Consider the following 27911-nt stretch of genomic DNA (forward strand, 5'->3'; position numbering starts at 1 on the left):
TGGTTTCTCTCTCTCCCACTTTGTGGGCTCCCTGCCGCCAGGTTAATCTTCCCCAAACACCACTTTCCAGGTACTCCTGGCTGAGAACACACAGGAGCCCCACCCTTCCCACACTCCTCTTATCACTGGGGCGCCCCACAGCCTGCTTGACGTGCAGCTCAGGGCCTGCACATGCCCTCTTACACCACTGGAACCTGGCTTTAGCCATGCCCCTGGCCTCTTGTGTAGTTCTTTTCATTTCTTCCATCGTGTGTGTGTGTGTGTGTGTGTGTGTGTGTGTGTGCACGCTCGCAAGTGCGTGCATGCACACGTGCTGGGGACTGAACCCAGGGCCTTGTGCATGTTAAGCACATGCTTCATCCCTGAGTTCCACTCAGTCTGTCCCTTCTTTGAGCCATATATCTAAATCCTCCCTGTAAACCCAGCTTACAGTACACCTCTTCCAGCAAACTGGCATCTACTTCTCCAAAGCCTACCGCAGGCTCTGGACAGTTATAGCCACTATACAGTGGCTTCCTGACATGTTAGGATTGTCTGGCTTGGGCTGCAAAGTACAGGGACAGGGACTTCTCCCCCCTGGATTCCCCCACAGCATTACTAAGCATCAACCTAGAAGGCCCTTGACAATGCATGATGAATCTAGTCTTGTCCCCAGGAAAGAAGAGGAAGATGCAGCTGTAGGGTAGGAGGGATGGGGCGGTGACCCAGGCCCAGGCAGGGGGAGAGGCCGGGCACTGACCCTCGCAGGCCTGCTGGCCACTCCGGAGGCTGTAGCCGGCTGTGCACATGCAGGAGCGTGTTGTCTCCGATGTGGGCAGGCAGAGCTGGGAGCAGTCACCGTTGTTGACGCTGCAGGGGTTGGTGCCCTCATGGTCTGAGGAAGGGCAGGGGGCAGAGAGAAAGGTTGGGTGGGGACCTCAGGATGGTCACTGACTGCACCGTGGACCTGGTGGGGTCAACACCTGAACCAACTCTCAGGCCTGGACCTCACGATGAGGCTACTGTGAGCCCATATGGGAATGAGGAAAAGGAGCCTCTTTTCCTCATTTTGTGTGTTGCACGGAGCCTGCTTTCATCCCACTCTCTCCCGCTGTCCTGGCAGGCTGCTCCTGGTGGCAGCTCCGAAGCCTCCCTCTGACCCTCCCTGCTGCCTCTGAACCCCGGGACCCCTGGCATGGCCACGCATACCCAGCTGGATGCTCTCGTCGTAGACCCTCATGTGCATCACCAGCGTGGTGCTGTTCCTCAGAACCACGGAGCCGGAGCCGTCAGCCTTGTTGCACGTGCCCATCCTCTCCGACACCTGATCTGCCCACCACAGCTTGTCCCCTGGGGCGGCAGGAGGGGATGAGACCCTTGGGCAGGCCCTGCACCCAGCGGTCCTACAGGGCTTGTGGCCCTGAAGGCATGCAGCTTGCGCCCAGGCTGGGAGGCCCAGGACACCCCAGGCTCTCACCCATGATGGCCAGGGCGGTGGCCTTGCCCAGCTGGCTCCGCATGGTGTCGATGATCTCCAGCCCGCTCCCGTCCAGGTTGCAGCGGTTTATGGTGTGGTTCCTGGAGCTGATCCAGTAGAGTTTGCTTTCGGGGAAGTCAATAGCCAGGCCTGTAGGAAGTAGGTGTGGGTCAGGGAGCCTGGCACCAGGGCTGGGACATGAATGCGTGTGAAGGGCACGCTGCTCTGGAGAGGATGGCGGTGAGGTCAGACACTGAGCCAGGCACCGGGGGGTGTGGCACAGGGCCACAGAGCCCTTCGAGCGGGCATCAGAAGGAGCCGCAGGGTTGGGCAGGTGAGCGCTCACCCACGGGGCCCCTCTGGCCACTGAAGAGCAGGGTGCGATTGCTGCCGTCCATGTTGGCCATGCTGATGTTGTCCCCGTCAGTCCAGTAGAGCTTCCTGGGGAGGGCGCCGAGAGGGGAGGGTCAGAGTCTTTGTTCCCTGCCCTCTCCCGCGCTCCCCAGCCCTGGACCCTGGACCGACCCGCGCAGGGGGTGGACAACCAGGCCATGGGGCTGCTCTAGGCCCTGCACCACCGCGTTCTTGAAGGAGCCGTCCAGCCGGGCCACGTTGATCTGCTTCTTGTTGGTGTCATAGCTTGTCCAGAACAGGTTTCGGGACACCCAGTCGACAGCCAGCCCGTGAGCATTTGGCAAGTCTGGGGACACGAAGCAGGGAGTCAGTGGTCGGGAGTCTCTAGGGAGAGGGGCTGGCATGGTTTCTGGGGACAGGGGTCAGGAAATCCGGGGTAATGCACTGAGAGAGAACAGCGTTTGCAAAAGAACGTCAGTGTGAAGGACACCAGGGAGCGGGGCCGGGGACCAGGGTGGGCGGTGAGGACGGGGGCCATGCCGAGGGTGAGGGGCACAGGGCCAAGGCGGACCTGCAGAGACGACCGTCTCCACGCCCGTGCCATTGATGAAGGCACGCTTGATGGCCTGCGTCCGCACGTCGGACCAGTAAACACGCTGCTCTCGGGCGTCATAGTCCAGCACCGTGACGTTGTCGATGTCGGGCACGGTGAAGGAGATGATGTAGTTGTAGTAGGGGGCATCCAGGTCCACTCCCCGGATCTCCATCTGACGTGCGTACAGCAGGAACTTCTTAAACTCTGTGGGGCACGAGGCCAGTCACTAAGGACAGTCCCCGGCCTCCAGGCTACGTGTCCACCCGGAGCGGGGTCCCTCCTCTGGGTTTCCTCCCCTTGGTTCTGGGGAAAAGACCCGCAGGGTGTGACCTCCTAACAGGGTTCGTGCTTGTCTTCTGCCCCTGCCTTCCAGGACCCTCCTGACTGGGACTTAGCTTCACTAAACACCACGGGGCCTGACACCTCCCCTCCAGCCTCAGTTTACCCCTGGTCCCGAGGGAGGGGGCTTCCTACCATAGCAGGTGGTGTTGTCCTTGTGGAGCTTCATGAGGTGGGGGCAGGCACAGGAGACGGTCCGGTTGTAGTTGATGAGACACAGGTGAGAGCAGGGACCGCGGCCCCCGTTGGCCTCACACGGGTTGGGAGCTGGGGTCCGCAGAGGGAGGAGAAGTGACAGGAACATCCTGTGATATGCTGCTCCTTGCCTGGCCTTTCTCACCTGGACCGTCCCCTCCTCGCCCCTCTTTTCTCCTTGTCTCCTGCTGCTAAACCCTTCTCTGTTGCCCGGGCTGGCCACCCCGCTGTCCCGACAGACCCCGTCCTGTTCTCGTGGCTGCCGGGAGACCCCAGGCGCTTACCCATGGGCTGCCGGGAGGGGTGGTACACCTGCAGGTCAAAAGGCTGAGTGTTGGTCCTCTGTACCACGGTGACATTGTGGCCGGTCCACTTGTTGGCCTTGGCCAGCGTGTTTGTTCGCCAGTCAGTCCAGTACACCTCCCCCCCATACAGCGTCACTGCAAACGGGTGTGACAGGAACTCGTGTCCCCGAAGCACTTCCATGTGGCCCGAGCCGTCGTAACGGGCTGAATAAATGGCATCTGACCTGAGAGCATGGTGGGGGAAGAGTGAGGGTGGCGGTTGGCTGGGGTGCCAGCCCTCAGGGCACCGCCCAGGCCCGTCCTCCCAGCTGCGCGCAGCCCGGCAGCCAGGGAACCCGGCAGGTCTAGGGTCCTGCACCCTAGCCCCAAAGGCTCTCCTGCTCCCTTCTCCCAGATGCCATCGACTCCAGGGCTTTGAGACCAATGAGGAAGTCCCCCCTGGCTCTGGGCAGACGCAGCCCCCAGCAGAGCACAGACTGCAAGAGCGGAGGCTACAGCTTAGGTAATTGCAGGTGACGCCCGGCTCTGTGCCTCCTGCCCTCCCTGTCTCCCCTGTCCCCCTCTATGGTGGTCCTTTGCCACATGTTTCTGGCTCTAAACCCCCTGGGCCTCCTCATCCCGCACCCCGCCCCTCCCCTTGGGTCCCTGAAGGTCCCAGCCCGTCCCTCTGGCCTGGTGCTGCTGACCGGGCCTCCCCAGAGTGTGGCAGAGGGCGCTGACCTGGCGTCAATCCAGAGGATGCGCTTCTCCAGGTAATCCACCGTGAGCCCATTGGGCCAGCCTCCCGAGCCTGTTTCCCGGTGAACGGTGCGGCGCCCCTCCCCACTCATGGAGGCTGCCTCGATGCGGGGCAGGCTGGCATCCCAGTCAGTCCAAAACAGGATCCTAGGGAAGGAGGAGGGCCAAAGTTGGGGACCTGAGGTAGGACTACAGGTAAAAGGGGGTAATAGCTCTGTGGAGACAAGTGTCCCTGGCCAGATGAAATGGGACTTCAGGGGACCCATGGGGCCAGAAGAGGGCTGGGCAGGGTCCTCACCCATCCCGGGGGTCCAGAGCAATTGCCCTTGGGTGCTCAATGTCGCCTGCCAGCAGGGTGGTCCGGAGGGTCCCGTCTAGCTTGGCCACTTCAATCTGGTCCAGATTACTTTCCACCCAGTAGATGTTGCCAGCGATCCAGTCGACAGCCAGGCCCTCAGGTGTGGCCAGGCCATACTGAATCACCACCTCGAAGCTGGTCAGGGCTGGAGAAGAGAGGGTTGCGGAAGGTAGTCTCCCGGGCGGGCAGGCTGAACATGTGGCTCCTAGGAGCCAGCAGTGCTCCACCTCAACCCTGATGCCTCTGCCAATACCTCTGATGAGCCCATCCAACAGTGGGGTTTCCAACATCCCGACTGTCCTCACCCAGGCCCCTCGACCCTACAGGAGGTCAAGCCCAGAGAAGCCCGGGGGCCCAGAGGAGAGGTGGGCTGGGGTGGGGAGCCACCTTCTGCACACAGCTCTCTTAAGGGTTAATCTGGGGAAGATGTCACAGCAGAATGTAGAGGCTTTAGGGGGCAAAATTGGACTCAATATGAGGACACAACTTTCTAGAAGTCATTTCAGAGAATATCCTGAAGATATTTCCATGCTAATAATGTATATATATATTATCTATATATGTTAGCATAGATATATATATTATCATTTACAAATGATATACATTTCATGGTATAAATAGTATCACAGCTCACTAAGCCATTCCCCTTTGATGGCTATTTGAGATAGGTTAGAGTTTCTTTTATTACAAACAATACAGATTTTCTAATAAAACATGCATTTTTTTGGGGGGGGTCTGTGGTACTGCGGGTTGAACCCAGGGACATTTTACCTCTAAGCTATAACTCCAGCCCTTTTAAAATTTTTGTTTTGAAACAGGGTCTCACTAGGTTGCTGAGAGTATCATTACATTGCTGAAGCTGTCCTCAAACCCCCGATTCTCCTGTTTCTGCCTCCCAAGCACTGGGATTACAGGAGTACGGCACTATGCCTGGCTTAAAATGTGCACCTTCTGAGTCTGCTCAGATGCCTCCTTCTCAGGGACTCTCCTTGGCCACACAATTTAAAACAGCCTGTCCTGATCACTGCTGTGTTTCCACTGCCCCGGTGTACAGCGGGTGCTCAATGATTGAGAAGGTTCAGGCTACCAGTGGACAGAAGGCTCAGGTATCCCACCCCTAAGTGGCTTTTCCTTTTAAGCTTGCAATTATTCCAGAACTTGGGGAGCCGAGCTCCAGGCCACTCCAAAGAAAGGATGATCATTTTGTTAATTATCAGGCTGGCAGCTCTGCTGACGATAATTATGGGGCATCAGGCACTGAGACCCACAGCAAAATCTAACCCAATTAACAGGAGAGCGGGGGATGGGGAGGTAAGGCCTGTGTTGGGGCCACCTGGACCTGGGTCTGTGGCCCCAAGAGCCCCATCTGTACCACCCTGGCATCTGTCCCAGACACAGGCAGGCAGTCACCTCCGTTGTCCAGCAGCTTCCCCCGGTAGATCTTGTCCTCCACCACGTCAGTCCAGTAGAGGGCGCTCTGGCTGAGGTGGAAGTCCAGGGCGATGGTGTTGCGCAGGCCGGGCACCAGGACGCTGTAGTCCCCTTTGTGAAGGTCGATGCGGCGGATCTCATGGCGGTTGGAGAAAATGATGAATGGCTTGAAGGGATCTGGGATGGGGTAAAGGGCGGGGTCAGCCAGGGGCTTGTTGCTGACTCTGTGCCACCCTGTCCAGGTGCAAGCAGGGTCTCTGCCGGTGCTGGCACTGTGACGCAGATGGAAAACTCAGCCTTTGGCATTGGCCACCAGAGCCCAGCCCACTGCAGCTCGGGTTCTGCCCGCCACCCTGTACTGTGCCTTACCCAGGCTGCGACAGCTCTCGCCATCCGGCTCCAGGACCCAGCCATCGTAGCAGGAGCACTTCACACTGAACTTGTTCTGGTCACACTTCTGGCTACACTTGAGGTGCTTGGCACAGTAGCTCTGGATCTGGCAGGTGTGGTTGTCGGGCCCCAGCTCCATGCCCAGAGGGCACGAACATATGATGCCCTCTCCAGGTGCCACTGAGCAGTTGTGGCTGCAGCCACCGTTATTCAGAGAGCACTGGTCTGCAAGGAGGGCAGGGCACAGGCAGGGTCAGAATCTGGGAGGACGGAGGACTGTGACCCCGCTGAGCCCCAAGTCCTGTGCAACCCAACCAAACCCTGACACTCTGCCTGTGGCCCCCTCTCCTCCACTCCTGCCTCTGCCTTAATGCTTTCCAGGAAGGCGAGGGTTTGGACCAGCACCTGACTCCTGAGACTATCCTCCTTCTCCCCAGTCTCTATTTTCTTTTCCTTTCTTGGACCCATAGTTGGGATCCCAGCTTTTTGCTGGGAGGGTACTTAGGTTCAGTCCCCTTGGCCTGATCTCTGCTGATTCAGGTGATTGTGGTGGGGTAAAGAAGGAATTATCCTGCCTCTGGCTCCTCTGATGTATCTTGTAACCTGCTGGCCTGTCACAGTTTCTCAGCCAGTCCCAGCCAGCCTCTCTCCCACTCTAATCCTTCTAAGGAGCCAGGTAACTTGCCTCGCTAGGAGGGAAGACAAAGGCTTCTCTGATGCTCACCCCCAAGGCACACCATGTAGCCTTCCTTAACTCATGGCAATCTTCTCACTTACTCTGCAAGTTCCACTTCTCCTTGGGAACCCAGTTAAAACCACCTCCTGCCAAAGCCTGGAGCGGACCATCAACACTCCACCCAGAGCCTGCATCCCGCAAGTCTGCACCTCCCTGCTGCGCTGTGTGGCTGTGGGTGAGGGGTCTGCGCCTGCACAGTATTTTCTCCACCATGCTTTAAGAGCTGTGTGGCCTTGGACCAGGTTGTTTGTTTGTTTATTTATTTAGTTAGTTATTTAATTTGCTGATACTGGGAACTGAACCTTGGCCATTCTACCTTTGAGACACACCCCACCCTTATTTCATTTTTATTTGGAAACAGGGTATCACTAGGTTGAGTCTCACTCTTTTCTAAGGCTATCCTTGAACCTGCGATCTCTTGTTTCAACTTCTCAAGTACTAGGATTGCAAGCGTGTGCCACTGCACCCGGCTTGCTTGCTTACTTTATTTATTTATTTATTCATTTATTTTTGAAACAGGGTCTCAGTAGGTTGCAGAAAGTCTCGCTAAGTTGCTGAGGCTGGTCTCGAACCTGAGATCCTCCTGTCTCTCTACTTCCCAAGTCCTGGGATTACAGGCCTGAGGCACAAGGCCCAGCTTGGATTAGGTTATTCAGCCTCTCTGCTTGTTTTGTTATCTGTAAGGTGGAGCTGTATTAGTCCCCACCTCGAAGGACCGCTTGGTGGAGTGAATGCTCTGAGTGAGATGCCTGGTAGAAGGCCGAGGCCAGCCTCAACTCTACGCCACCGCTGGTGACTGCTGGGGTGCTGCCGGCTCTGAGTCCCGGTCCTCTCCCACAGACCTGCCCAGGGCCTCACCACAGAGCTCGCCCTCGTCCGAGCCGTCTCCACAGTCGTCGTTGCCGTCGCACAGCTTGTCAGGGGGCAGGCAGACGGAGGTGTTGTTGGCACAGGGGTGCGAGGGTGGCCTGCAGGCCAGGGCCTCACAGTTCTCCTCGTCTGAGTTATCCTCACAGTCGCTGTCGCCATCACACACCCACGCTTTGCTGATGCAGCGAGCTGCGGGTGGAATGTGGCGTTACTGTGAGGGCCTCCTGTGCCCTCCGTCCCAGGCCCAGGGAGCTGCTCTAATGCCGTCGGCGCCACCGTGCCCGGGGGCCCCTTGGGAACCTTGACGCTTTATGAGACATAGAGGCACCTGCAGGAAGTGCTGAAGCTCAACTCTGGCCAGGTTTTTGGTTCCCGGCCCCTTCCTTTGGGTCACAGCGTCCCCACTCCCACCCCGCACACTAGCGCCCCCTGCCGCTGCTCCGCTCTGCTCCCGCCAACCTGAGTCCTTGCAGCCAAACTTGACATTTGGGTCGCACACATGGGTCACTCCCTCACAGTTCTTCTCGTCACTAGAGTCCATGCAATCAGTGTCCCCGTCGCAGCGCCAGCGCAGGGGGATGCACAGCCCGTCCAGCCGGCACTGGAACTCATCAGTGTGACAGCCACCAGGGGGCCTTGTGGCTGCAGGGGACAGGAGAGGACCTCAGGAAAGAGGGAGCTGCAGGTCAGCCTCCCACTGAATGCCAGATGTGTACCAGGCGCCATCCCAGGGGCTGGCGGTCACCAAGACCAAGTGCCGGCCCCCGTGAAGCTTAGGTCCTCGTGAGGAGGGACGATGAAGTCACAGCACACACACGCATCACTGCGGTGAGGATGAAGGCTGGAGACAGCACTGGGTGACGGCAAGGGGAGGGTGGCGGGAACCTCAGGCTAGGTGTCAGGGGAGGCCTCTGAGCAGGGCCTGAAGAAGTGAGAGCGAGCCACGGGGGCACCTGGGCGGACACTCCCAGCCAAGGGAGCGGCTGGTGCAAGGCCTCGGAGCACACTCCACATGCCCAGGAGGCCGACCTCTCGCCTTCGTGCCCGACTCTCAGAAGCAGCCTGAGCTGACCTCATTTTCTTAGGAAAGGAAGGTTTCCCTGAACCTCTTTGCAACCTAGTCCCACTCCGAGGGTCTTCTTAAAGTGCCTCCTACGTCCAGTCCCCTCCCAAGGTCCCCTGTGCCTCTGCCTGACTCTCACCTGCTATTGTGATCTGCTCCTTTTGGGGACAGCCTTGTTCCCTGCTGTCCCGCATAAGCCTTCTCCTTGGCTTGCCTGGCCTGCCTGCCCCCCTACAGAAGTGCTCAGCTCCCTTCTTAGTCTTTATCCACAGGGGCCTCCAGGCCACCCCAAGCCCTATTGGAAGTCTCATGCTCTTGTCCCTTCATTCATAGTTTAACCCTTTGTCAAGGCCTGAATGGTCCCAGGCCATCCTGGCTCAGAACCATAGTTGACGATCACTACTGATCAGGACACCCTGATCACAGGTGCCGGTTCTCACATACCTTATCTCATTTCACAGAGGAAGCCCAGGCTCAGAGAAAGCTGCTTGTCCACATTTGCCTGGCTCACCGGGAAGGGCCAGGGAGCTTGTCTCACTAGAGTACACAGTCTCCAGACACCCCTTTTTAGGACCTCAAGGCATGGATACCTGTCCCGGTCACTCAACCCTTCTCAGAGATGGCCCTGGAAACTTAGTCGCTATTTCCTGAGCTTCTTGTGATCCTCCTGATTCTCCTTCTCAAGCTGGGCTCATATGGGTCACGATGTCACTCCAAACTATTCCTAGCATGCAGGAATATGCTGTAACTCCATAGGCAGAGGTTACAAACTAGTGGGCCATAAGCCAGGTGAGGCCTGAAGAATTTAAACTTTTAAAATCAACTGGGTGTGGTGATATATACCTGTCATCCTGGTACTTAGGATGCGGAGACAGAAGGATGCAAGTTTGAGGACAGTCTCAGCAATGTAGTGAAACTCTCAACAATGTAGAGATTTTCTTTCTTTCTTTCTTTCTTTCTCTTTTCTTTTTTTTTTTTTTTTTTTTTTTTTTTTGCAGGTCTGGGGATGGAACCCGGGGGCATTCAACCTCTGAGTTATACCCCCTTCTCTATTTTTCTTTATTTTGAAACCAGGTCTCACTGAGTTGCACAGGGCCTCACTAAGTAGCTGAGGCTGTCCGCGAACCGCGATCCTCTGTCTCAGCCTCCCAGATGCTGGGATTACAAGCGTGCATCACCACACCCGGCTGAGATTATGTTTCAAAACAAAAATTAAAAAGGGCTGGGGGTGTAGCTCAGAGGTAGAATGCCCCTGGGTTTAAACCAGTACCTCACACACACACACACACACACACACACACAAAAAAAAAAAAAAAAAAAAAAAAAAACCTGGCAGTTGTTATGGGTTGACTTGTTCCCTAAAAAGTTGCTGCAGTTCTATTCCCTCATACCTGTGAATGTAGCCTTATTTGGAAATAGTGTCTTTGCAGATGATCAACTTCAAATGAAATCATTAGGGTGGGGCCTAATTAATGACTGGCATCCTTAATAGAGAGGAAATCTGGACCACAGACAGATACAGGGAAGATATCGGGTAACGATGAAGGCAGCCGGAGAGGGGGGAAAGCATCTACATGCCAAGGAATATCACAGATCACCAGCAAACCAGCGACAGGCCTGGAACACATCTCCTGCCCAGCCTCAGAAGGAACCAGCCCCGCTGAGAGTTTTGTCTGGGGACCACTAACCTCCAAAACGGTGAGACAGTGTACTTCTACTACTTAAGTCATCCAGTTTATGCTCTGTTCTAGCAGCCCTCAGAAACTAATATGCCTGTGTTAAAAGTTTGGTAGATTTCACATGCAACTCTGCACTTCTGATTTTCTTGAAGCCTATGCAATCCTGGGCCTGCATTTGTCCATGTTGACAACCAGCCAGAGCTCAGCCTGTGCCCTTCAGGAAGCTCAGCGCCCACCGAGGGGACGCCGGAGCCTCAGGAAGCCAGCCTGGTCCCTTTGGTTCCCTTGTACTCACTCATCCCCACCCGTTAGCACCCTTTTTCCACTCTACCATTTACTACATACGGCCCTGTGCTGAGCAGGCCGCCTGTATCATCTCTCTACCCCCATATCAGCACCGTGATGTCAGAGCTATTATTACCCCACTTTGCAGAGAAAACTCAGAGGCCCGTGGAGATTCAGTCGCTTGCCCAAGGCCACTCAGATAATAAGCTGCAGAGCTAGAGCTCCAACCCAAGGCCACCCAGCTGCAGAGCCCATGATCTTAGCAGTGTGTGACAATGATTTGTCAGCAAGCTCCCTCTCCCACAGGACTGGAACCTCCTGGAGGACAAGAGAGAGCTGGGGTCCGGCTATCTCGGGTTCCTGGATGCAGATGGGTGGGCCAGTGGCTGATGCAGGGGGCTGGCTCTCATCCCACCCTGCCGGTCCCCGTGCCCACCCTGGTTGGTGCAGTTGGCATGCGTCTCATCGCTGTAGTCCCCGCAGTCGTTGTCACCATCGCAGGTCCAGTGCTCGGGGATGCAGCGCCCACTGTTGCACTTGAACTGGGTGCTGGAGCAGGAGTGGCTGCAGCCAGCCTCGTCACTGTTGTCCGCACAGTCGTTGTCTGGGGGAGCAGAGGGTGGAGAAGCCAGGAGGTCAGCAGAGCAGCTTTCTCTGTGACCCAGCTCAGGCCCCCACCTCCTTTCCACCCACAGCCCACCCCACCGCCACTGAGAAAACAACAAACAGAAAAGACACAGAAACTGCATAGACTGCAGCATGCACCATGGCCCATGAGGGTGGGAGTGGGCTCCTGAAGGCCCCTTCCTCAGTCTCAGAAAGGCTGGGGGTGAGGACAGGAGATGCTACTCTCTGATTTTCAATGGGTGTGATAACGGGTTGCTTTGGGGGTTGGGCAAGGGATTCTCTGGTTTGGGAGGGACAAGAGAGAGCTGGGTCTCAGCTATCTGGAGTGCAGGTGGGGCCTCTCTGCTGGGCTTAGGGACAGTGCTTGGGCACCAGGTGCTGGGCGCTGGCTTGAGGGGGGCCAACCTGCAGCTGGGAAGGTCAGGGCTTCTTCTAGAGAAGGCGGGGGCTGGCTGAATGAACACCTGCCTTCCGGGCCCTGGGGCAGGGGCTGCTGGACTTCCCTCCACACTTACAGGACACATGGCAGGGCTGGGGTTTGGCCAACCCCTCAGGTGTGTGTCTGTCCCTTTTCCAATTGGACTTGCTTCTCCAGCTCTCCCTTCCCCCACGTGTTGGCCTTCTCCTCGCCATCTCTCCTCTGAGCAGTCCCCTCTGCGCTCCCTGCTTCCTTGCAATCTACCATGTCTCTTTCCCCTGTTTTCTCCTCTTTCTCTCTGCTGCTTTCCCTTCACTTCCTAGCAGCTCTGGGGCAGGGCCTGGGGGCAGCCGAGGCTAGCTGGGGCTCTAGGGTGATGGTGCATGTGCTTCTATGCACTGACCGGCAGGCTCAGGACAGGTCTTTTCGTCAGAGCCGTCCCCACAATCCTTCTCTGAAACACAGAAACCGCCAGGGCAGCCATTGGCACGAGAGACACGGCAAGGAGGAGGGCAACATGGTGCCGACCCAACCCATCCTCACATGTGGGCCACAGCCGCCACGGCAGCCCGGCGCAACACGACACCACACCAGACACGACAGAGCCTGAGAGGGCACACACAGTGATCACCTGCCCGCACACGTACACACATGGTGGCCCCCGTGGCCAGAGCTGACGTCACCTGGCCCATGGCTGACCGCCAGGTGGGCTCCGGAGCCTGGAGCCCGAAGGGCGCCGAGGGGCCCAGGAGATGGGGGTTTGCAGGGAAAAGGGAGCCAGGCTCTCCCTGCTGGGCCCCTCCGCACCTTCTTGCTCATCTCACCCTGGCCCTGAGCCCTGTCAGAGGGTGGGCGGAAATGGTGCCAACAGGCCACGGGTGGGGTCTCCCTTCAGTCCCTCCGGGTTCTCCCAAGTCATTTCTGCCTCCTCCTCTTTCCTCCCAGCCAACCAGGCAGGGCTTTATGTACCGGAGGCAGCCCCCCCTTGATTCTAGAACCTCTTCCCTCCCTGCACAGGACCTTCTCGCTTCCCTAGGAATGCGGGCAGGTGACGGGAGGCAAGCGCTTACCATTGTCACATCGCCAGTTGATGTTGATACATCTGCCATTGTTGCACGTAAACTGAGTCAGAGGGAAACAGGTGGGATATGCTGTCAGGGAGAAAGAGTAGCTGAATGAGGCCCTCAAGATTACACAGCATCCTTGGGCTGAGCAGGTTGGCACAGGGGCCTTCCCATAGTCAGCAGCCCTTACCCCGTCCAACAGGGAAGAGGGAGCCGGAAACAGTTCGTTCACCCTTCTAGGCTCCAATACAGGCCCTGCACTGAGGGCTCTGTGCACACGAGCTACTGCGCCCCAGAGGCCCCACATCAATGCTGTGACGTCAGTGATATATTACTGCCTTTATTTATTTATTTATTTACGGTACTGGGGGTGGAATCCAGGGGCTTTTCTACCTCTGGGCTATTCTCCCAGACCTATTTTATATTTTATTTGGAAACAGGGTCTCACTAGGTTGCTGAGAGCCTAAGAGGCTGAGGCTGGCTTTGAACCTGTGAGATCCTCCTGTCTCAGCCTCACAAGCGCTGGGATTATAAGCATGTGCCACCATGCCCAGCTCTTAGTGCCCCCTTTTAAAATTTAATTTAATGTTTTCAGGGGAATATAAAGGGCTTATATAGAGAAATGGGGATATAGTCTAAGAGAAGGCTATGATTAAGGGGTTACATCCTAGAGAAAGGATCTGGAGCAGTCTATTTCCAGAAGTGGAAAATACTCCCTTTTTTAAATTTTTTGCAGAACTAGGGATTGAGCCTAGCGGTGCTCTACCACTGAGCTATACCACCATCCCTTTTTATTTTGAGACAGACTCTCATTAAGTTGCCCAGGCTGGCCTTGAACTTGCAATCTTCCTGCCTTAACCTCCTAAGTACAATGTGCATGACTGTACTGGCTATTAGCCCCATTTTTTTTTTTTTTGTACTAGAGATAGAACCTGTGTGTGTGGGGGGGGCTCTACCTCTGAGCTACACACCCAATTCCTGTTTAAAATTTTTTATTTTGCTGGGCATAGTGGCATACATTTGTAATCCTAGTACTTGGGAGGCTGAAACAGGAGGATTGAGGGTTTCAGGCCAGCCTCAGCTATTTAGTGAGGCCTTCTGCAATGTATTAAGAACTTGTTTCAAAATAAAGAATAAAAAATAGGGCTGGGGGTATAGATCAGAGGTAAAATGCCCCTGGGTTCCAACTCCAGCGCTGCAAAGAAAAAACACAAACAAACAAACAAAAAAACAAACAAACAAAAAAACCCAAAACCAAAAAACAAAATAACAAAAAGCAAAAAACCTTTTTTATTTCAAAATAGTCTTGCTAAGTTGCTGAGGCTGGCCTTGAACCTGTAATATTCCTATCATAGCCACCCAAATACTGAGATTGCAGGCATGACCTACCATGCCCAGCTATTAGCCCTATTTTACAGACAAAACTCAGCAGGGGCATGGAGATTTAGAAACTTATTTAAGACCACCAAGGTAGTAAGGTGCAGGATCTCTCCAGCCCCCCCCCCCAGGGCATGCTCTCATGAGTCTCCCCTCCCCCAGACCCAGGCTGGCCCTCCTGCTGCCCCCTTACCACACGAGGCGGACTCGTCAGAGCGGTCCCCACAGTCATCATCCAAATCGCAGGTCCAGGAGATAGGGATGCAGCGGCCACTAGCGCAGGAGAACTGGTTGGGTGGGCAGGTGCGAGCTGGGGATACGGGCGGGCATAAGTGTGTGTGATCCTGGCCCTCTCAGCCTTTCAGCCTTTTCTGTCCTTGTTATTCTCTGTCTGCTACATTCTGCCTCCCCCCCTCCCCTCTGTGGTACTGGGGATGAAACCCAAGGGCTTTCTACCTCTGGCTATACTCCCAAGAGGCCTATTTTATATTTCATTTGGAAACAGGGTCCCACTAAGTTACTGAGAGCCTCACTAAATTAGCTGAGGCTGGCTTCTAACCTGTGCGATCCTTCTGTCTCAGGCTCCCAAGTACTGGGATTACAAGTGTGCGCCACCAGGCCCAGCCTTTTATATTCTTTTTGTGGTACTGGGAATTGAACCCAGGGGCATTCTGTCTCTGAGCTACACCTCCAGCCCTTTCTTTTTCTTTTCTTTTCTTTTTTTTCTTTTTTTTTTTTTTTGTGGTACTGGGGATGGAACCCAGGAGCATTCTACCTCCAAGCTATACCCCAGCCCTTTTTTTTTTCTTTCTTCCTTTCTTTCTTTCTTTCTTTCTTTCTTTCTTTCTTTCTTTCTTTCTTTCTTTCTTTTTCTTTCTTTTTTCCTTCTGGGTCTGGGGATGGAACCCAGGGACATTTGGCCTCCGAGCTACACCTCCTGCCCTATTTTTTTATTCTTTATTCTGAAACCGGGTCTCACTGAGTTGCAAAGGGCCTAAGTAGCTAAGGCTGTCCGTAAACCGCGATCCTCCCACCACGCCCGGCTTTATTCTTTATTTTGAAACAAGGTCTCATTAAGTAGCTGAGGCTGTCCTCGAACTGTGATCCTCCCGTCTCAGCCTTCCAAGTACTGGGATTACAAGCATGCACCACCATGCCCAGCTCCCAGCCCTTTTTATTTTTTTGTCTTGTAACAGGTTCTTGCTAAGTTGCTGAGGCTGGTCTCAAACCTCAGCCTCCCAAGTATTGAGATTATAGGCATGCACCACCAACACAGCTTCTGCCTTTTGAGACCCTTACTCCCCAGGGTCCCAAACCCTTTCTCTTAGTAAGTTTAAAACCACCTCTGTGGAGCCAGGTGTGGTGGTACACTCTTGCAATCCCAGTTTGGGAGGCTGAGATAGTAGGATTGCAGGTTTGCGGACAGCCTCAGCTACTTAGTGAGGCCCTGTTTCAAAATAAAGAATACAAAATAGAACTGGAGAACACCTGGGTTCAATCCCTATTACTGCAAAAAAAATTAATAATAATAAATAAAAGTTAATTATTTTAAAAAACCATCTCTGTGGTCTTACATGGGTGCCTTACCCCCTCTAGCCAAGGTCTCTGGTATCCTCCAAAGAGAGGATGCACCCTGCCTCACTGTCTCCAGTCTAGAGCTGTGTCCTGGCCCCTGGAAGTCAAGGCCTGCCAGCCTTCCCAGCCTGGGACAGCAGACCCCGCCACCTGCCCAGGGCTCCACCTTTCTGCCCTGGTTGCCGGGGGCTCTTCTTCCCCTCCCCAAGGCCCCTTGTCTTTCCAGGCCTGGTGCCTCGCCGACCCTGTCCCCACCTCACACCTGAACAAGTGGCGTTGGACTCGTCCTCACTGTTCCCACAGTCGTTGTCCCCGTCGCAGAGCCAGCGGTTGGGGATGCAGCGGTTGTTTTCGCACTTGAACCTGTCTGAGGGGCAGGTGTGCTGATCTGGGAAGAGAATAGATGCGGGCTTGGTGAGGAGCCTGGGCCTCCAGCTCTTCACCCACCCACCCAGCAGGGGACGGGCGCTGGCAAAGCGCTCCGCCCTGCAAACTGTGGGCAGTGGTGTGACACTCACGGCAGAGGGCCGGGGCCTCATCACTGTTGTCCAGGCAGTCGTTGTCTCCGTCACACTTCCAGCGCTCCTGGATGCAGCGGCTGTTGGCGCAGGCAAACTCGCCTGGCTGGCACTGGGGTGGGGGCACGTAGGATGGGTTCGCTGTGGGCACCACAGGAGTGTGAGGGGGAAGTCAGACCCACGTTGTGGGACAGGTGCTAAGTGTAAGCCCCCTGCACTTTTTTTAAATTATTATTATTATTATTGCCGTGCTGGGGTTAAAACCCAAGGCCCTGAGCATGCTAGGCAAGGGCTCTACCACTGAGCTACATCCCTAGCCTCTTACCATGGTTTAATAACACTAAGTACTAGTTTCTAGCACATGATTCCTCAAGAACAACTTATCTGGAAAGAAGCTGCCAATCTTTCCCAAGAAACAATGTTAATGTTTACTTAATAATTTCTCTACTTGGATGTACCCTGAGAATAAAACAGCTTCCAAGAGATCCCCACACTTTCATCATTACTGAGCAGAACTCCCCACACTTGCTCCCTGCTACTACCCTGAACTGCTCCTTGGAGGTCATCTCAGGGACCCCAGGACCCTGCCCCGGTCCCTGCCTGGACTTTTTCCATAGAGTCAGTCCCACTAGCAAAGTGAAGACAGGCCCCAGAGCTCCGCAGGCTCCACCCTCCTGTCCCCGACGCAGACAACCTCACCATCACCACCAACATCACCATCAGCCTGCCCCAGCCTGTTAGCAATAAAATCACTACATCCCATCTGAGTTCTCAGTGGTAACCTCAAAGAGCCCAGGACCACAGTGTCGGCCTCTGTGCACCAGGCCCTACAGCTCTGTACTTATGCTTTCTGATCTAATTCTACCCCCCTCTAGCTTCTGAAACTTTTCCTGGGTGCCATGGGTGGCTATTTTCTTTCTTTCTTTCTTTCTTTCTTTCTTTCTTTCTTTCTTTCTTTCTTTCTTTCTTTCTTTCTTTCTTTCTTTCTTGCGGTACTGGGGGTGGAACCCAGGGGCATTCTACCTCCAAGCTATACCCCCAGCCCTATTTTTTATTCTTTATTTTTGAAACAGGGTCTCACTGAGTTGCAGAGGGGCTCACTAAGTAGCTGAGGCTGTCTGTGAACCACAATCCTCCTGTCTCAGCCTCCCCAATGCTGGGATTACAAGCGTGCACCACCACGCCTGGCTTGGTGGCTATTTTCTTTTGGTACCCATGGACCAATGGGCTTGGTATATGTCCTCCTTACATCTCACTAGTGCTTCCTGCCTATTCCCTCCTCCTTTAAAAAAATCATTGTTGATTTTCACATCATTAGACTATACCAACTTCTACTTTTACAGGGCTCCCAGACCAATCTCTATCGTTGCTAAGTTTTTCTTTCTTCTTTTTTTAAGGTGTGAACCCCAGGGTATTCTACCACTGAGCTATATAGCCAGTCCTACGTTATTTCATTTTGAGACAGGGTTTTGCTAAGCTGGTTTGCCTGAAACTTAAGATTCTTCAGCCTCAGCCTCCTGAGTAGCTGGGATTCCAGTATGCACCACCACCCCTGGCACATTTTTAGGGGCTTTTAGCTCCTGGCTCAGTATTACTTTCCCCACAATCACTCCTGGCTCAGCTCTTGGCAACTTCAGTGTCCAACACTGGTGCCTTAGCTCCCCCTCGGCCAGCGCGCCCACTCTCCCCTGACCTTGGTCACTCTTGGCTGAACACTAAGCTCCTCTGGCCCTTTTTCCTGGGTCTATGTTGCGAGGGAACCATCCAGAATATGTCAAGGCATGAAAATGTAAGGAATGGCAGAGGAGATTAAGAAGCAGATCGGACTTCTTAGGTTTGAATACCTGTTCTAACTTTGAACCTTTGTTTCTTTTCTTTTTTCTTTTTTCTTTTTTGAGGTACTGGGGATGGAACCCAGGGCATTCTACCTTCAAGTTACACCCCCAGCCCTATTTTTTATTCTTTATTTTGAAACAGGGTCTCACTAAGTTGCAAAGGCCTCACTAAGTAGCTGAGGCTGGCCACAAACCTGCAATCCTCCTGTCTCAGCCTCCCAAATGCTCGGATTACAAGCGTGCGCCACCATGCTGGGCTTGGGCCTTGTTTTTTTTTTTTTTTTGTTTTTTTTTTAATCTGTAAAATGGAGATAATAAAAATCTCTTCCCCCAAGGGATGTTTTAAGGAGTAGGTTACGGTATGAGAAAGGATAAGGATTGTAATAGTGCCCGGCACATAGTCTGTACACAAAAAATGTTGGCTGTGATTATAACAAAAAATTGGAAACAACCTAAACATCCAACAGTAGAAAAATGGCTGAGTAAATGACAGGAAATTACTAAATGAAATGTACTTTAGCCATTAAAAATGCTGCTTATGTATTCACAACATGCTGCCAAGTGACAAAAGCGGGAAGCAGAACAGCGTGTGCAGCGCAGTTCCACTTATGCAAAAGTAAATGCGGAGAGAGACGTTTGGGAGGATGCTCCCCAAAATGGCAACAGTGCTTATCTAGGGTGGCAGGGCTCAGGGTGATTTGTACTTTCTCCCTTATGTTTCCATATTGCATGTTTATTTCCACAATGATCATGACCCACTTTAATTTTAGTGTGTGTGTGTGTGTGTGTGTGTGTGTGTGTGTGTGTGTGGTGCTGGGGATTGAAGACAGGGACATTCTACCTCTGAACTACACTCCAGCCCTATATTACTTTTATTCTGAAACAGGGTCTTTTAGGTCTACGAGAGTCTCACTATTTGCTGAGGCCGCCCTCAAACCTGCCATCCTCTGTCTCAGGCTCCCAACTACTGGGGTATAAGCGTGTGCCACCATGCCTGGCTCTAATTTGTAAATTTGATTTTTGGTGCTGAAGATCGAGCCCTCCTTACCTACTGAACTACAGCCTCAGGCCCCACTTTTGTTTTAAAAAGCAAGGCTATTAAGGTGGGAACAGTGGTGCACACCTCTTGTAATCCCAGTACTTGGGAGGCTGAAACAGGAGGATTCCAAGTTCGAAGCCAGCCTCAACAACCTCATGAGGTCCTCTGCAACTTAGTGAGACCCTGAGAGTACAGCTCACAGGTAGAATTCCCCTGGGTTCAATTCCCAATACCACACACACACACACACACACCAACAACAACAACAACTACAAAAACAAGGCTATTGAGCCAGGTATGGTGGGGTATGCCTAAAATCCCAGTACTTGGGAGGCTGAGACAGGTTCATGGCCAGCCTCAGCAACTTAGTAAGACTCAGCAATAGCAACCTAGTGAGACCTTGTTTCAAAATAAATAAAAAGGGCTGGAGGTGTACTCAAGCAACTCTCAGTAAAGCACACACAAGCATGCATGCACACATGCTGAACATGTTGGTACATGTCTGTAATCCCAGTATTTGGGAGGTTGAGATAGGAGGATCACAGGTTCAAAGTCAGCCTCAGCAATTTAGCAAGACCCTGTTTCAAAATAAAAAATAAAATAGGGCTAGGGTTGTAGCTTCTACAATGGAGTTAGAATGCTCCTGGGTTCAATCCCTAGTACCAAAAATGAGTAAATAAATAACTAAATAAAATAGGGCTGGAGGTGCAGCTCAGAGGTAGAATGCCTCTGAGTTCAATCCCCAATACCACAAAACAAAAAATGCAATAAGAGCTGGGCATGGTGGCACACACCCGTAATCTCAGTTATTAGGGAAGCTGAGGCAGGAGGATCACAAGATCAAGGCCAGACTGGGCAACTTAGTGACACCCTGTCTCAAAAATAAAGAAGAGCTAGGGATAGCTGGGAGTAGTACTGCACGCCTGTGATTCAGTACTTGGGAATCTGAGATAGGAGGATCGCAGGCCCAGCAAGTGATAAGACTCTCATCCTAGCAAGAGCTGTTTCAAAATAAAAATAAAATTGGGCTGGGGATGTAGCTTGGCAGTAGAATTCCCTTGGGTTCAATCCCCAAAACAAAATAAAAGGAAGAGCCAGGAATAGTTAAGTGGTAGAGTACTTGCCCAGCATGAATAAGAGCCCGGGTTCGATTTGAAGAAGGAGAAAGAAAGGGAGGAGGAGGAGGAGGAGGAGGAGGAGGAAGAGGAAGAGGAGGAGAAAAAGAAATGATGATGTTCTATAGTATCTAACAATACAGTAGTGTTTGACAGTGAGCTTTGGGCTTTTTTTGCTCCCTGATTTCCAATATTTTGAACCACTGTTACTTCACTTTAGTAATGGAGAGTTATAAAAGGAGTTAAGAAAGCTGGGCATGGTGGTACACGCCTGTCATCCAAGCACTTGGGAGGCTGGGGCAGGAGGACTGCAGGTTCAAGGACAACTTCAGCAACTTAGCAAGATCCTGTTTCCAAATAAAAGATAAAATAGGGCTGGGTATAGCTTGCAGATAGAATGCCCCTGGGCTCAATCCCTAGCACCACACACACACACACACACACACACACACACACACACATAAATAAAGAGTTAAGAATGTTTTCAGTTTCTCCTAATCTTTAAATCCTCTCGTGTCCTTCGGTCCCCCAGAGCCTTCCCTTACCCGGTCCCTCGCTCCCTATCAGCCCCATAGGGCCCCTCTCTGCCTTCTGTGACATCCTTCTGCTGGGGTTGCTTCCCACCCCCATCCTCCAGGCCCCTTGTACCCAAGCAGGTGACGCCGTCTGTGTCCAACACTTGGTCCTCGGCACAGGCACACTGGCGGCTCCCAGGGGTGGCCAGGCACAGGCTGCTGCAGCCACCATTGTTCACACGGCATTTGTTGGTGCCCACTGTGGGGGAGGAGCCACCGGGAGGGATTCAGCAGTGAGGAGGGGGAGGCCGGCACGGGGACAGCAGGGTCAGGAAAGGCGGAGAGGGGAGGGGGACACATAATATGAGGAGAGGGAAAAGGAACATGGAGAGGAAAAGAGGCGTGTTAAAGACGGAGGGATACAGACATGTGGCAAGAAGGGAAATGAAGAGGAACACGGTTAAATCGCTTCTTAGAAGCCTCTAAAGTCAGAGCCTAGGATCCCACCCGGCCACCTAGGTCCCGCTCTGCCCCGTCCCCGCCAAAGCGGGTACCTTGCTGCTGCTGGGCGTCATACATGCGGATCTCAAAGATGGGGGGCCGTTCGCTGCGCAAGAGGGTCACGGTGGGGGGCGCGCCTCCCACGCCCCGTTCCAAGCGGTAGACACTGCCACTCCGATACTCAGTCCAGAAGAGGTAGTTGCCATGGTGACACAGGCCAAAGGCGTGGTTCAGCTCAGGACCCTCGTACACAATCTAGGAAGGAGGGGGTTGCTGAGGAGTTGGGAGACACGTGGGGAGGCCTGAGGGAGGCCTAGGGGACCACTGTTACACACATTCATTTGTCTCCATCTGGGACCTGGCTCCCATTAACCGGGAGCCCACACCCAGTGATGTCTCTGCACGTAATGAGATGCTAGACCCTGACCCCTGCAGGTGACCCAGCAAGGACGCTGGAGTGAGTTGTCTATACTGTCCTCTCTTGGACTCATCTGTATTCATTTGTATCCTCCCAACACACACAGACGCACACTACGGAGCAGACAGCCAGAATTCATCCATTCTTTTTCCATCCAATAAACATTTATCATGATCTATTAAGGCATGCTGGGGTAGGCACTGAGGGATGAAACACGCATGGGCTTGCCCTCCAGCACCATGTCTCACGGAGGGCACATGCGGTGATCCCGTGGGGAAGAGGGGTCTGGAGACAACACCCCGGAGGAGGTGGCTCTGAGCAGTGTGCCAGGGGAAGAGCTGCTTAGGCAATGGTCCAGGGCAGAGGCACGATGTGTGCTAGGACACGATGTTGTCCAGCGCTGCTTTTTATTTTTTGGTACTGGGGATTAAACCCAGGAGTATTCTACCTCCAAGCTACAACCCCAGCCCCATTTTTTATTTTTTATTTGAAACAGGCTCTTGCTAGGTTGATGAGAGCATCACTACTTGTTAAGGCTATCCTTGAATCTGTGATCCTCCTGTCTCAGCCTCCCAAGTCCTGGGATTCCAGGCCTGTGCCACCATGCTCAGATTGTCCAGTGCTTCTTGTTCAAGGAGTATTGGGATGTCAGAAGTAGGGGAGGGTGGAGATGAGAGCACAGAGGTAGTCAGAGGCCCTATCAGGAAAGGCTTTATATACTAAAGGTTCAGGTCCAGGTCCACACACCTGGACACACACAGGACTCATGAAGCACACACCCACCCAAATGAACAAGCACACACACATGCTGTCCCTAGGTGTCTCTCACACACACAGAAGGGTGTTGTGTATATGTGTGCATGCCCACACGAAGGAGTACATCATGTGCACACACAGATGTGCACATGGGCAGTTGAGTCCATGGACAACAGGGACAGACACAGGTGTAACAGAGACAGCACTCAAACAACACAACACATAAAATATATAAGTGCACATGTGTGCTCACTTAGAGACACACACACAAATGTACATGAAGCAACAGGCTTGGACACAAAGATACGCTCACATTCACAGCGTCTCACATGCATCAAACATGGTCTAGGAAAGCACACACGCCGGCCCACCTTCCGATCTGTGCCATTGAGCAGTATGGTCTCGATGCGGTCATAGAAGGCGTCCACCCAGTACAGTCGCCCAGCTGGGATGTCCAGGCTTAGCCCATTGGGCCAAAGCACTGTCTTGGAAGTGACAAAGATATCTCGGTGTGACCCGTCCATCCAAGCCCTCTCCAGCCGCCCTCGCCGACTGTCCTTGGGGTCTTCTTCCCAGTCTGTCCAGTACATCCACCTGTGGGCGGCAACTGGTCAGCACCACATGGACCACCCCTCCTGCCATCAACAGCCTCCTCTGTGACCCCCAAACCACAGGTGGTATCCAGAGCCCTTCCAGAGGTCTTCCTGCCCCACTTATCCCTAGAGCACACACTGCAGCCATTCCTGCCTCTGGCCAACAAACGTCTGCTGAGTGCACAGCACAGTCCTGGTGCTCAGGAGACCGTTCCGGCACAGCGGAAACCAAGTCTGATGAGGTCCCCTCTCCTGTGGATTGCACGTTCCACAGAAACAATCAAGAAAGTCATGTTCTGGCATGCCTGTAATCCCAATATTTATTTTTGCGGTACTGGGGATGGAACCCAGGGTCATTCTACCTCTGAGCTACACCCCCAGCCCTATTTTAATTTTCTGAAACAGTGTCTCACTAGGTTGATGAAAGTCTCACTACTTGCTGAGACTCCTCAAATCTGTGATCCTCCAGTCTCAGCCTCCCAAGTACTCGATTACAGACTTGTGCCACCATGCACCTGGCTGTGATCCCAGTACTTAGGAGGCTAAAATAGGAGGGTCACAAGGCCAGCTTGCTTTAACAATTTAGTGAGACTCTTAGACCCTATTTCAAAATAAAAAATAAAAAGGGCTGGGGGTGTAGCTCAGAGATAGAACATCCCTGGGTTCAATTCTCAACACAAAACAACAAAACACCTGCTCCCCTCAGCCTCCACACCTGCTCAGGTGGCCCGTCTCAGCCACCTTTCCACACTCCACTCTTCTTCCATCTGAGACCCACACACTCCCCAGCTCCTACCACTTCAAGGCCTGGGAGGACTCACCCATTGAGCGGATCTACCACGATGGCCCTGGGGTGTGTCATCTTGCCCTCGATCAAGGTCTTGCGGGTCTGAGCGGCTTTCTCCAGCCTGGCCACGCTGATGGTCTTCTTGGGCCCATCATCTGTCCAGTACAGGTTGTCCCCCATCCAGTCCACAGCCACGCCTTCTACATTGTGAATGCCTGTGGAGGTCAAGGGGGCAAAGAGCGAGAACCTTAAAGTAAGCTCCAAAGTGGCTGCCTTTGGTTACTTCGGACATGTGGAGCTGGGAAAACCAGGCCCAGGCAGGGGGTGCAGGAAGCACCTGGTGCCCTGGAGAGGGAGGGGAGGTTGAGGGAGGAATGGAGATCACCACTTGTGGCCAAGAGTGGTGACACATGTCTGTGATGTCAGACATGGGAAATAGATAAGAGGATAGAGGTTCAAGGCCAGTTTCAGCAACTTAATAAAACTCTCACAGACCTGTTTCCAAATAAAAAAATTAAAAAGGTCTGGGAGTGTGGCTCAGAGGGAGAATGGTCTTGGGTTCAATCCCCAGCACCAAGTAAACAAAAAGACCACCTATGTTGTCACATCTGTGTTGAGGCAGAGCCTTTCAAACATGCACATGGTGGCCAGGAAACCATGTGGCCGATGTGGGGTCTCATACAAGGGCATGTCTGGGCCCGTGCTACAGTGGACAGCAGAGGCTCTGGGCACAAGTGTGACGCCATGTCCTAAGCCTAAAACTCCTGAACTAACAAAATGAATAAATCAGGAAGTAATTTTTCACTTAGCTAAAGGCTCCACTTCAAGTGTCCTTTAAATAGCAGCTCCCCTGGTATAGGGAACCCCGATCTTTTCCTGATGAGGAGTTGCTTTTGATTTCCCCACAGTCTTATGACTGCTGACTGTGGAGGTTCTCTGAGTAGCACTGGAGGGTGGGGGCAGGCCAAAGGGTGGTGCCTGGCATCAGCCAGAGTGACGGGTGACGGGGCCTGATCCTGAGGCCCAAGTGTAAGTCAGGGGCGGAACTTAGCCCAGGACCCTGCATGTGCCGAGTGCTCAGAAGGCAGTGCCCGGTGGGGCTACCCAGGCAGCTCAGAGGGAAAGACTGGATGCAACTCATGAGACGGTTTTCATGGGACATGTAAGGGCGCAGTTATCAGTGGATGTGAGATCTAGCTGCGCAGACCCTGCGTGTGCACATCCGTGTGGGTGTGCCCTGCTCTGATTTGGCAGGCCCAGCTCGGATTCAGGGCCTCAGGCCTCTCTTAGTTGTATGCTGCCCGCACACGGCTCCCGGGCTCTGAGCCAATGGCAGAGAGACCCTGAGTCTCCCCAGGGGCTGGCGAGGACAGCCCACGCTGCCTAACCCATCCATCCTCCTGCTTCTTTTCGGCTCAGCCAAGAAGGGGTCACAGAGGGGTCAACCTGTCTATCCCCTCATCTCCATGCCAACCAGCCCAGCCAGCCAGTCAGCAGGGGACTCTCCATGCAGAGAAGGCACCAAGAAGCAACGCCTAGGCCCCAGATGGCTTCCCGGCCCGGGTGCCACATCCCTCAGGAGTCCTGCCTGCACCGCCCATTCTGGAGGCCCTTACCATCCTTCAGGATGGTCTCCCGCTCAGTGCCATCAATCTTCTGGCGGCCAATGAGGTAGCTGGTGGTGTCCGCAAAGTAGATGAAGCCAGTCTCGGCATGGAAGTCCAGGGCCCGGGGGTTCATGAGGTTCTCGATGGGGATCATGTGCTCGTCTGGGACCTTGGCTCCCATGTCCATGCCTCGGATGATGCCTGGCCGGCCCTTGCCATACACAAGGAACAACTCGTGCTCTGGCTCTAGGGCAGGCACAAACAGGTGAAAGTCACACACACAACCCCTAGCCTTGGAGCCTGGGCCCAAGGGGCTTCGACGGCCCAGCTGTGCTGGGCCGGGAGACACAGGACAGGCTGGGCTGAGTCAGATGCACGGAACACACACGCTGATGCGTGGACTCTGGGTCCTGGGCCACTGTGCCCTGGGGGTTTGACCCACTTACTCTGGGGTGGGAGGCAAGGGAAGGACAGCATGTTTTCAGTTAAGCGTCCACTGCTCATCAGTGGATTTAGTGGCCTAAAAAGAGCACTTTCAAAATACGTTGGAATCCGGTCACTTTTCACCACTTCCTCTGCTACCATCCCAGTCTAAACCACATCACTTCTTGCCCACACCACTGAAATAGCCTCCCGGCTACTTCCCTGCTGTCCACCCTCATCCAGCAGCAGTGTGATTTTTACCCAGTATGAATCCAATCACATCATTTATTCTTCAGTTACCATGAGCTTCGCATCCCAGTCAGAATGAAACCCAGCCCCCGCTTTCTCCCTTCACTCACACTGCTCGCCCTTGCTGGTCCCCCAGCAGCCCAGCTCACCCTGGCCTCCGGCCTCTGGCCCTCTAACAATGCTCTTCCCTCAGGTGGCTACGCGGCTGGTTGCCTTGCTTCGCAGGGAGCTTGGCTCACAGACCACATCCTCAGAGAAGCCCTCGCTGTGATACCTACTCTATTCTGCTTCGGTTTCTTCACGCAGCCGCCACCACCCAAGGTTATAGCTATTCATCCGTCTTCCTGACTACACAATAAGCTCTATGAGGCCAGGAGCAACGTCTGTCCTGTTCACTGCTAAATCCTCACTGGCAAAACAGTGTCAGACACATGGTAAGCGCTCACTAGATACTTGTGGAAAGAATGAATGAATGAATGAATGCACCCATTTACAGCCTTGTGTATGGAGTCCGAGCAGGGTGGTAGGAATCACCCCGTTCAAGTCCAGTTTCTGCCCTTGGCTTCATATCTCTGAGTCTCCCACAGAAGCAGCAGGCTGTGGGGGACATCTGAGGACAGCCTCCCACCACCCGCGACGGCTCGCTGCCCTCCCCGGTCACTCACTCTTGCAGGACTTCCCGTCACTGCCCAGGCTGAAGCCGGAGCGGCAGCGGCAGGTCCGTGCCTTGTGGCTGTTGGCCAGCAGGCAGATGTCGGAGCAGCCGCCGGGCTTCCCATACTGGTCGTTCTCACAGGCGTGGCTCCGCACTGGGGGCAGGGTGGAGAGTCGTCAGGACCCCTCAGAGCCCGGGGCCCAGGCTTCAGAGGGCTTCCTGAAGTCTGACCACACTCCATGCTTCTGTGGCCTTTGTGCCTGTCACCCAATTTTGGGATTTGGATGCCAAAGGATAGAGATTCCCCACGGCCACCATAATCTAGCCCTGTCTCCATCAGGGACTCCATCTAGGACTGTCTCCATCGGGGATGCTGATGGTCAGGGGAGAGGGTCACAGGCTTGCCCATGGCCAGGTGTGGCAAGGGACCTGGGAGGGGTAGAAAGGAGAAAAGGGGCTCCCCAGAAGTAAGAAGGGGCTGGCAGGGGAATCTGAGGGGCCAGCGTAGATAGCCTGGTCGAGGACTCATGATATAAAAGAATCAGGGGTCTCCTAGGGAGGGCTGCGGAGCCCGCTCACCTCGGGGCTGACGGCGCTGGTGGTAGATGTGGAGGGCACCACCCTTGTCCACGCGGGTCACAACCTGGTACTCGGTGCTGTTAAAGCGGTTCACACGGATCACGCTGGTCTTCTGCTGGGCGTTGGCGTTGTCCGAGTTGGTGGCGTAGAGGTAATTCTCAAACACAGTCAGGTCATACAGGTGTTCAATCTGAGATGTCAGGAGAGTGGAGAGTGCAAGAGTGGTCAGCGGCAAGCGAGAAGGGACTCCTCCCACTGCCCCTTGCAGCTTGCAGCCCAACTCCATCCTCTGTTTCTCCAAATTCGCCCCAAGGGTCTGTGATTTGCGGTACTGAGATTGAACCGGGGCACTCTACCTCCAAGCTACTCCCCAGGCCTATTTTATTTTTTATTTTGAAACAGAGCCTAAGTTGCTGAGGCTGATCTCAAACCTGCAATCCTCCTGTCTCAGTGTCCCAAGTACTAG

The 27911-nt window shown here is 53.8% G+C and overlaps 1 protein-coding gene across 1 annotated transcript in view; it reads right to left on the minus strand.

The window, feature by feature from the left end:
- The window catches only part of LRP1 (LDL receptor related protein 1), a gene marked incomplete at its 3' end in the record, with an annotated part of 91998 nt that overhangs the window by 32631 nt on the left and 31456 nt on the right, over positions 1–27911 (minus strand). Inside the window, exons 9-34 of the mRNA XM_080704840.1 lie at positions 27446–27635; positions 26877–27020; positions 25549–25785; positions 23967–24147; positions 22924–23146; positions 21432–21633; positions 21011–21136; positions 16374–16514; positions 16118–16243; positions 14474–14590; positions 12910–12990; positions 11231–11398; positions 8227–8409; positions 7756–7956; positions 6141–6386; positions 5751–5948; positions 4281–4485; positions 3965–4129; positions 3224–3468; positions 2880–3011; positions 2382–2609; positions 1982–2156; positions 1803–1897; positions 1457–1606; positions 1189–1329; positions 740–874 (exon numbers count right to left, since the gene is read on the minus strand). Coding sequence (XP_080560966.1) covers positions 740–874; positions 1189–1329; positions 1457–1606; positions 1803–1897; positions 1982–2156; positions 2382–2609; positions 2880–3011; positions 3224–3468; positions 3965–4129; positions 4281–4485; positions 5751–5948; positions 6141–6386; positions 7756–7956; positions 8227–8409; positions 11231–11398; positions 12910–12990; positions 14474–14590; positions 16118–16243; positions 16374–16514; positions 21011–21136; positions 21432–21633; positions 22924–23146; positions 23967–24147; positions 25549–25785; positions 26877–27020; positions 27446–27635 — 4435 coding nt within the window. The remainder of the gene's footprint in view (positions 1–739; positions 875–1188; positions 1330–1456; positions 1607–1802; positions 1898–1981; positions 2157–2381; positions 2610–2879; positions 3012–3223; positions 3469–3964; positions 4130–4280; positions 4486–5750; positions 5949–6140; positions 6387–7755; positions 7957–8226; positions 8410–11230; positions 11399–12909; positions 12991–14473; positions 14591–16117; positions 16244–16373; positions 16515–21010; positions 21137–21431; positions 21634–22923; positions 23147–23966; positions 24148–25548; positions 25786–26876; positions 27021–27445; positions 27636–27911) is intronic.

The sequence above is a fragment of the Muscardinus avellanarius genome (assembly GCF_963383645.1).
Source record: "Muscardinus avellanarius genome assembly, chromosome: 11".
Taxonomy (NCBI): Eukaryota; Metazoa; Chordata; class Mammalia; order Rodentia; family Gliridae; genus Muscardinus; species Muscardinus avellanarius.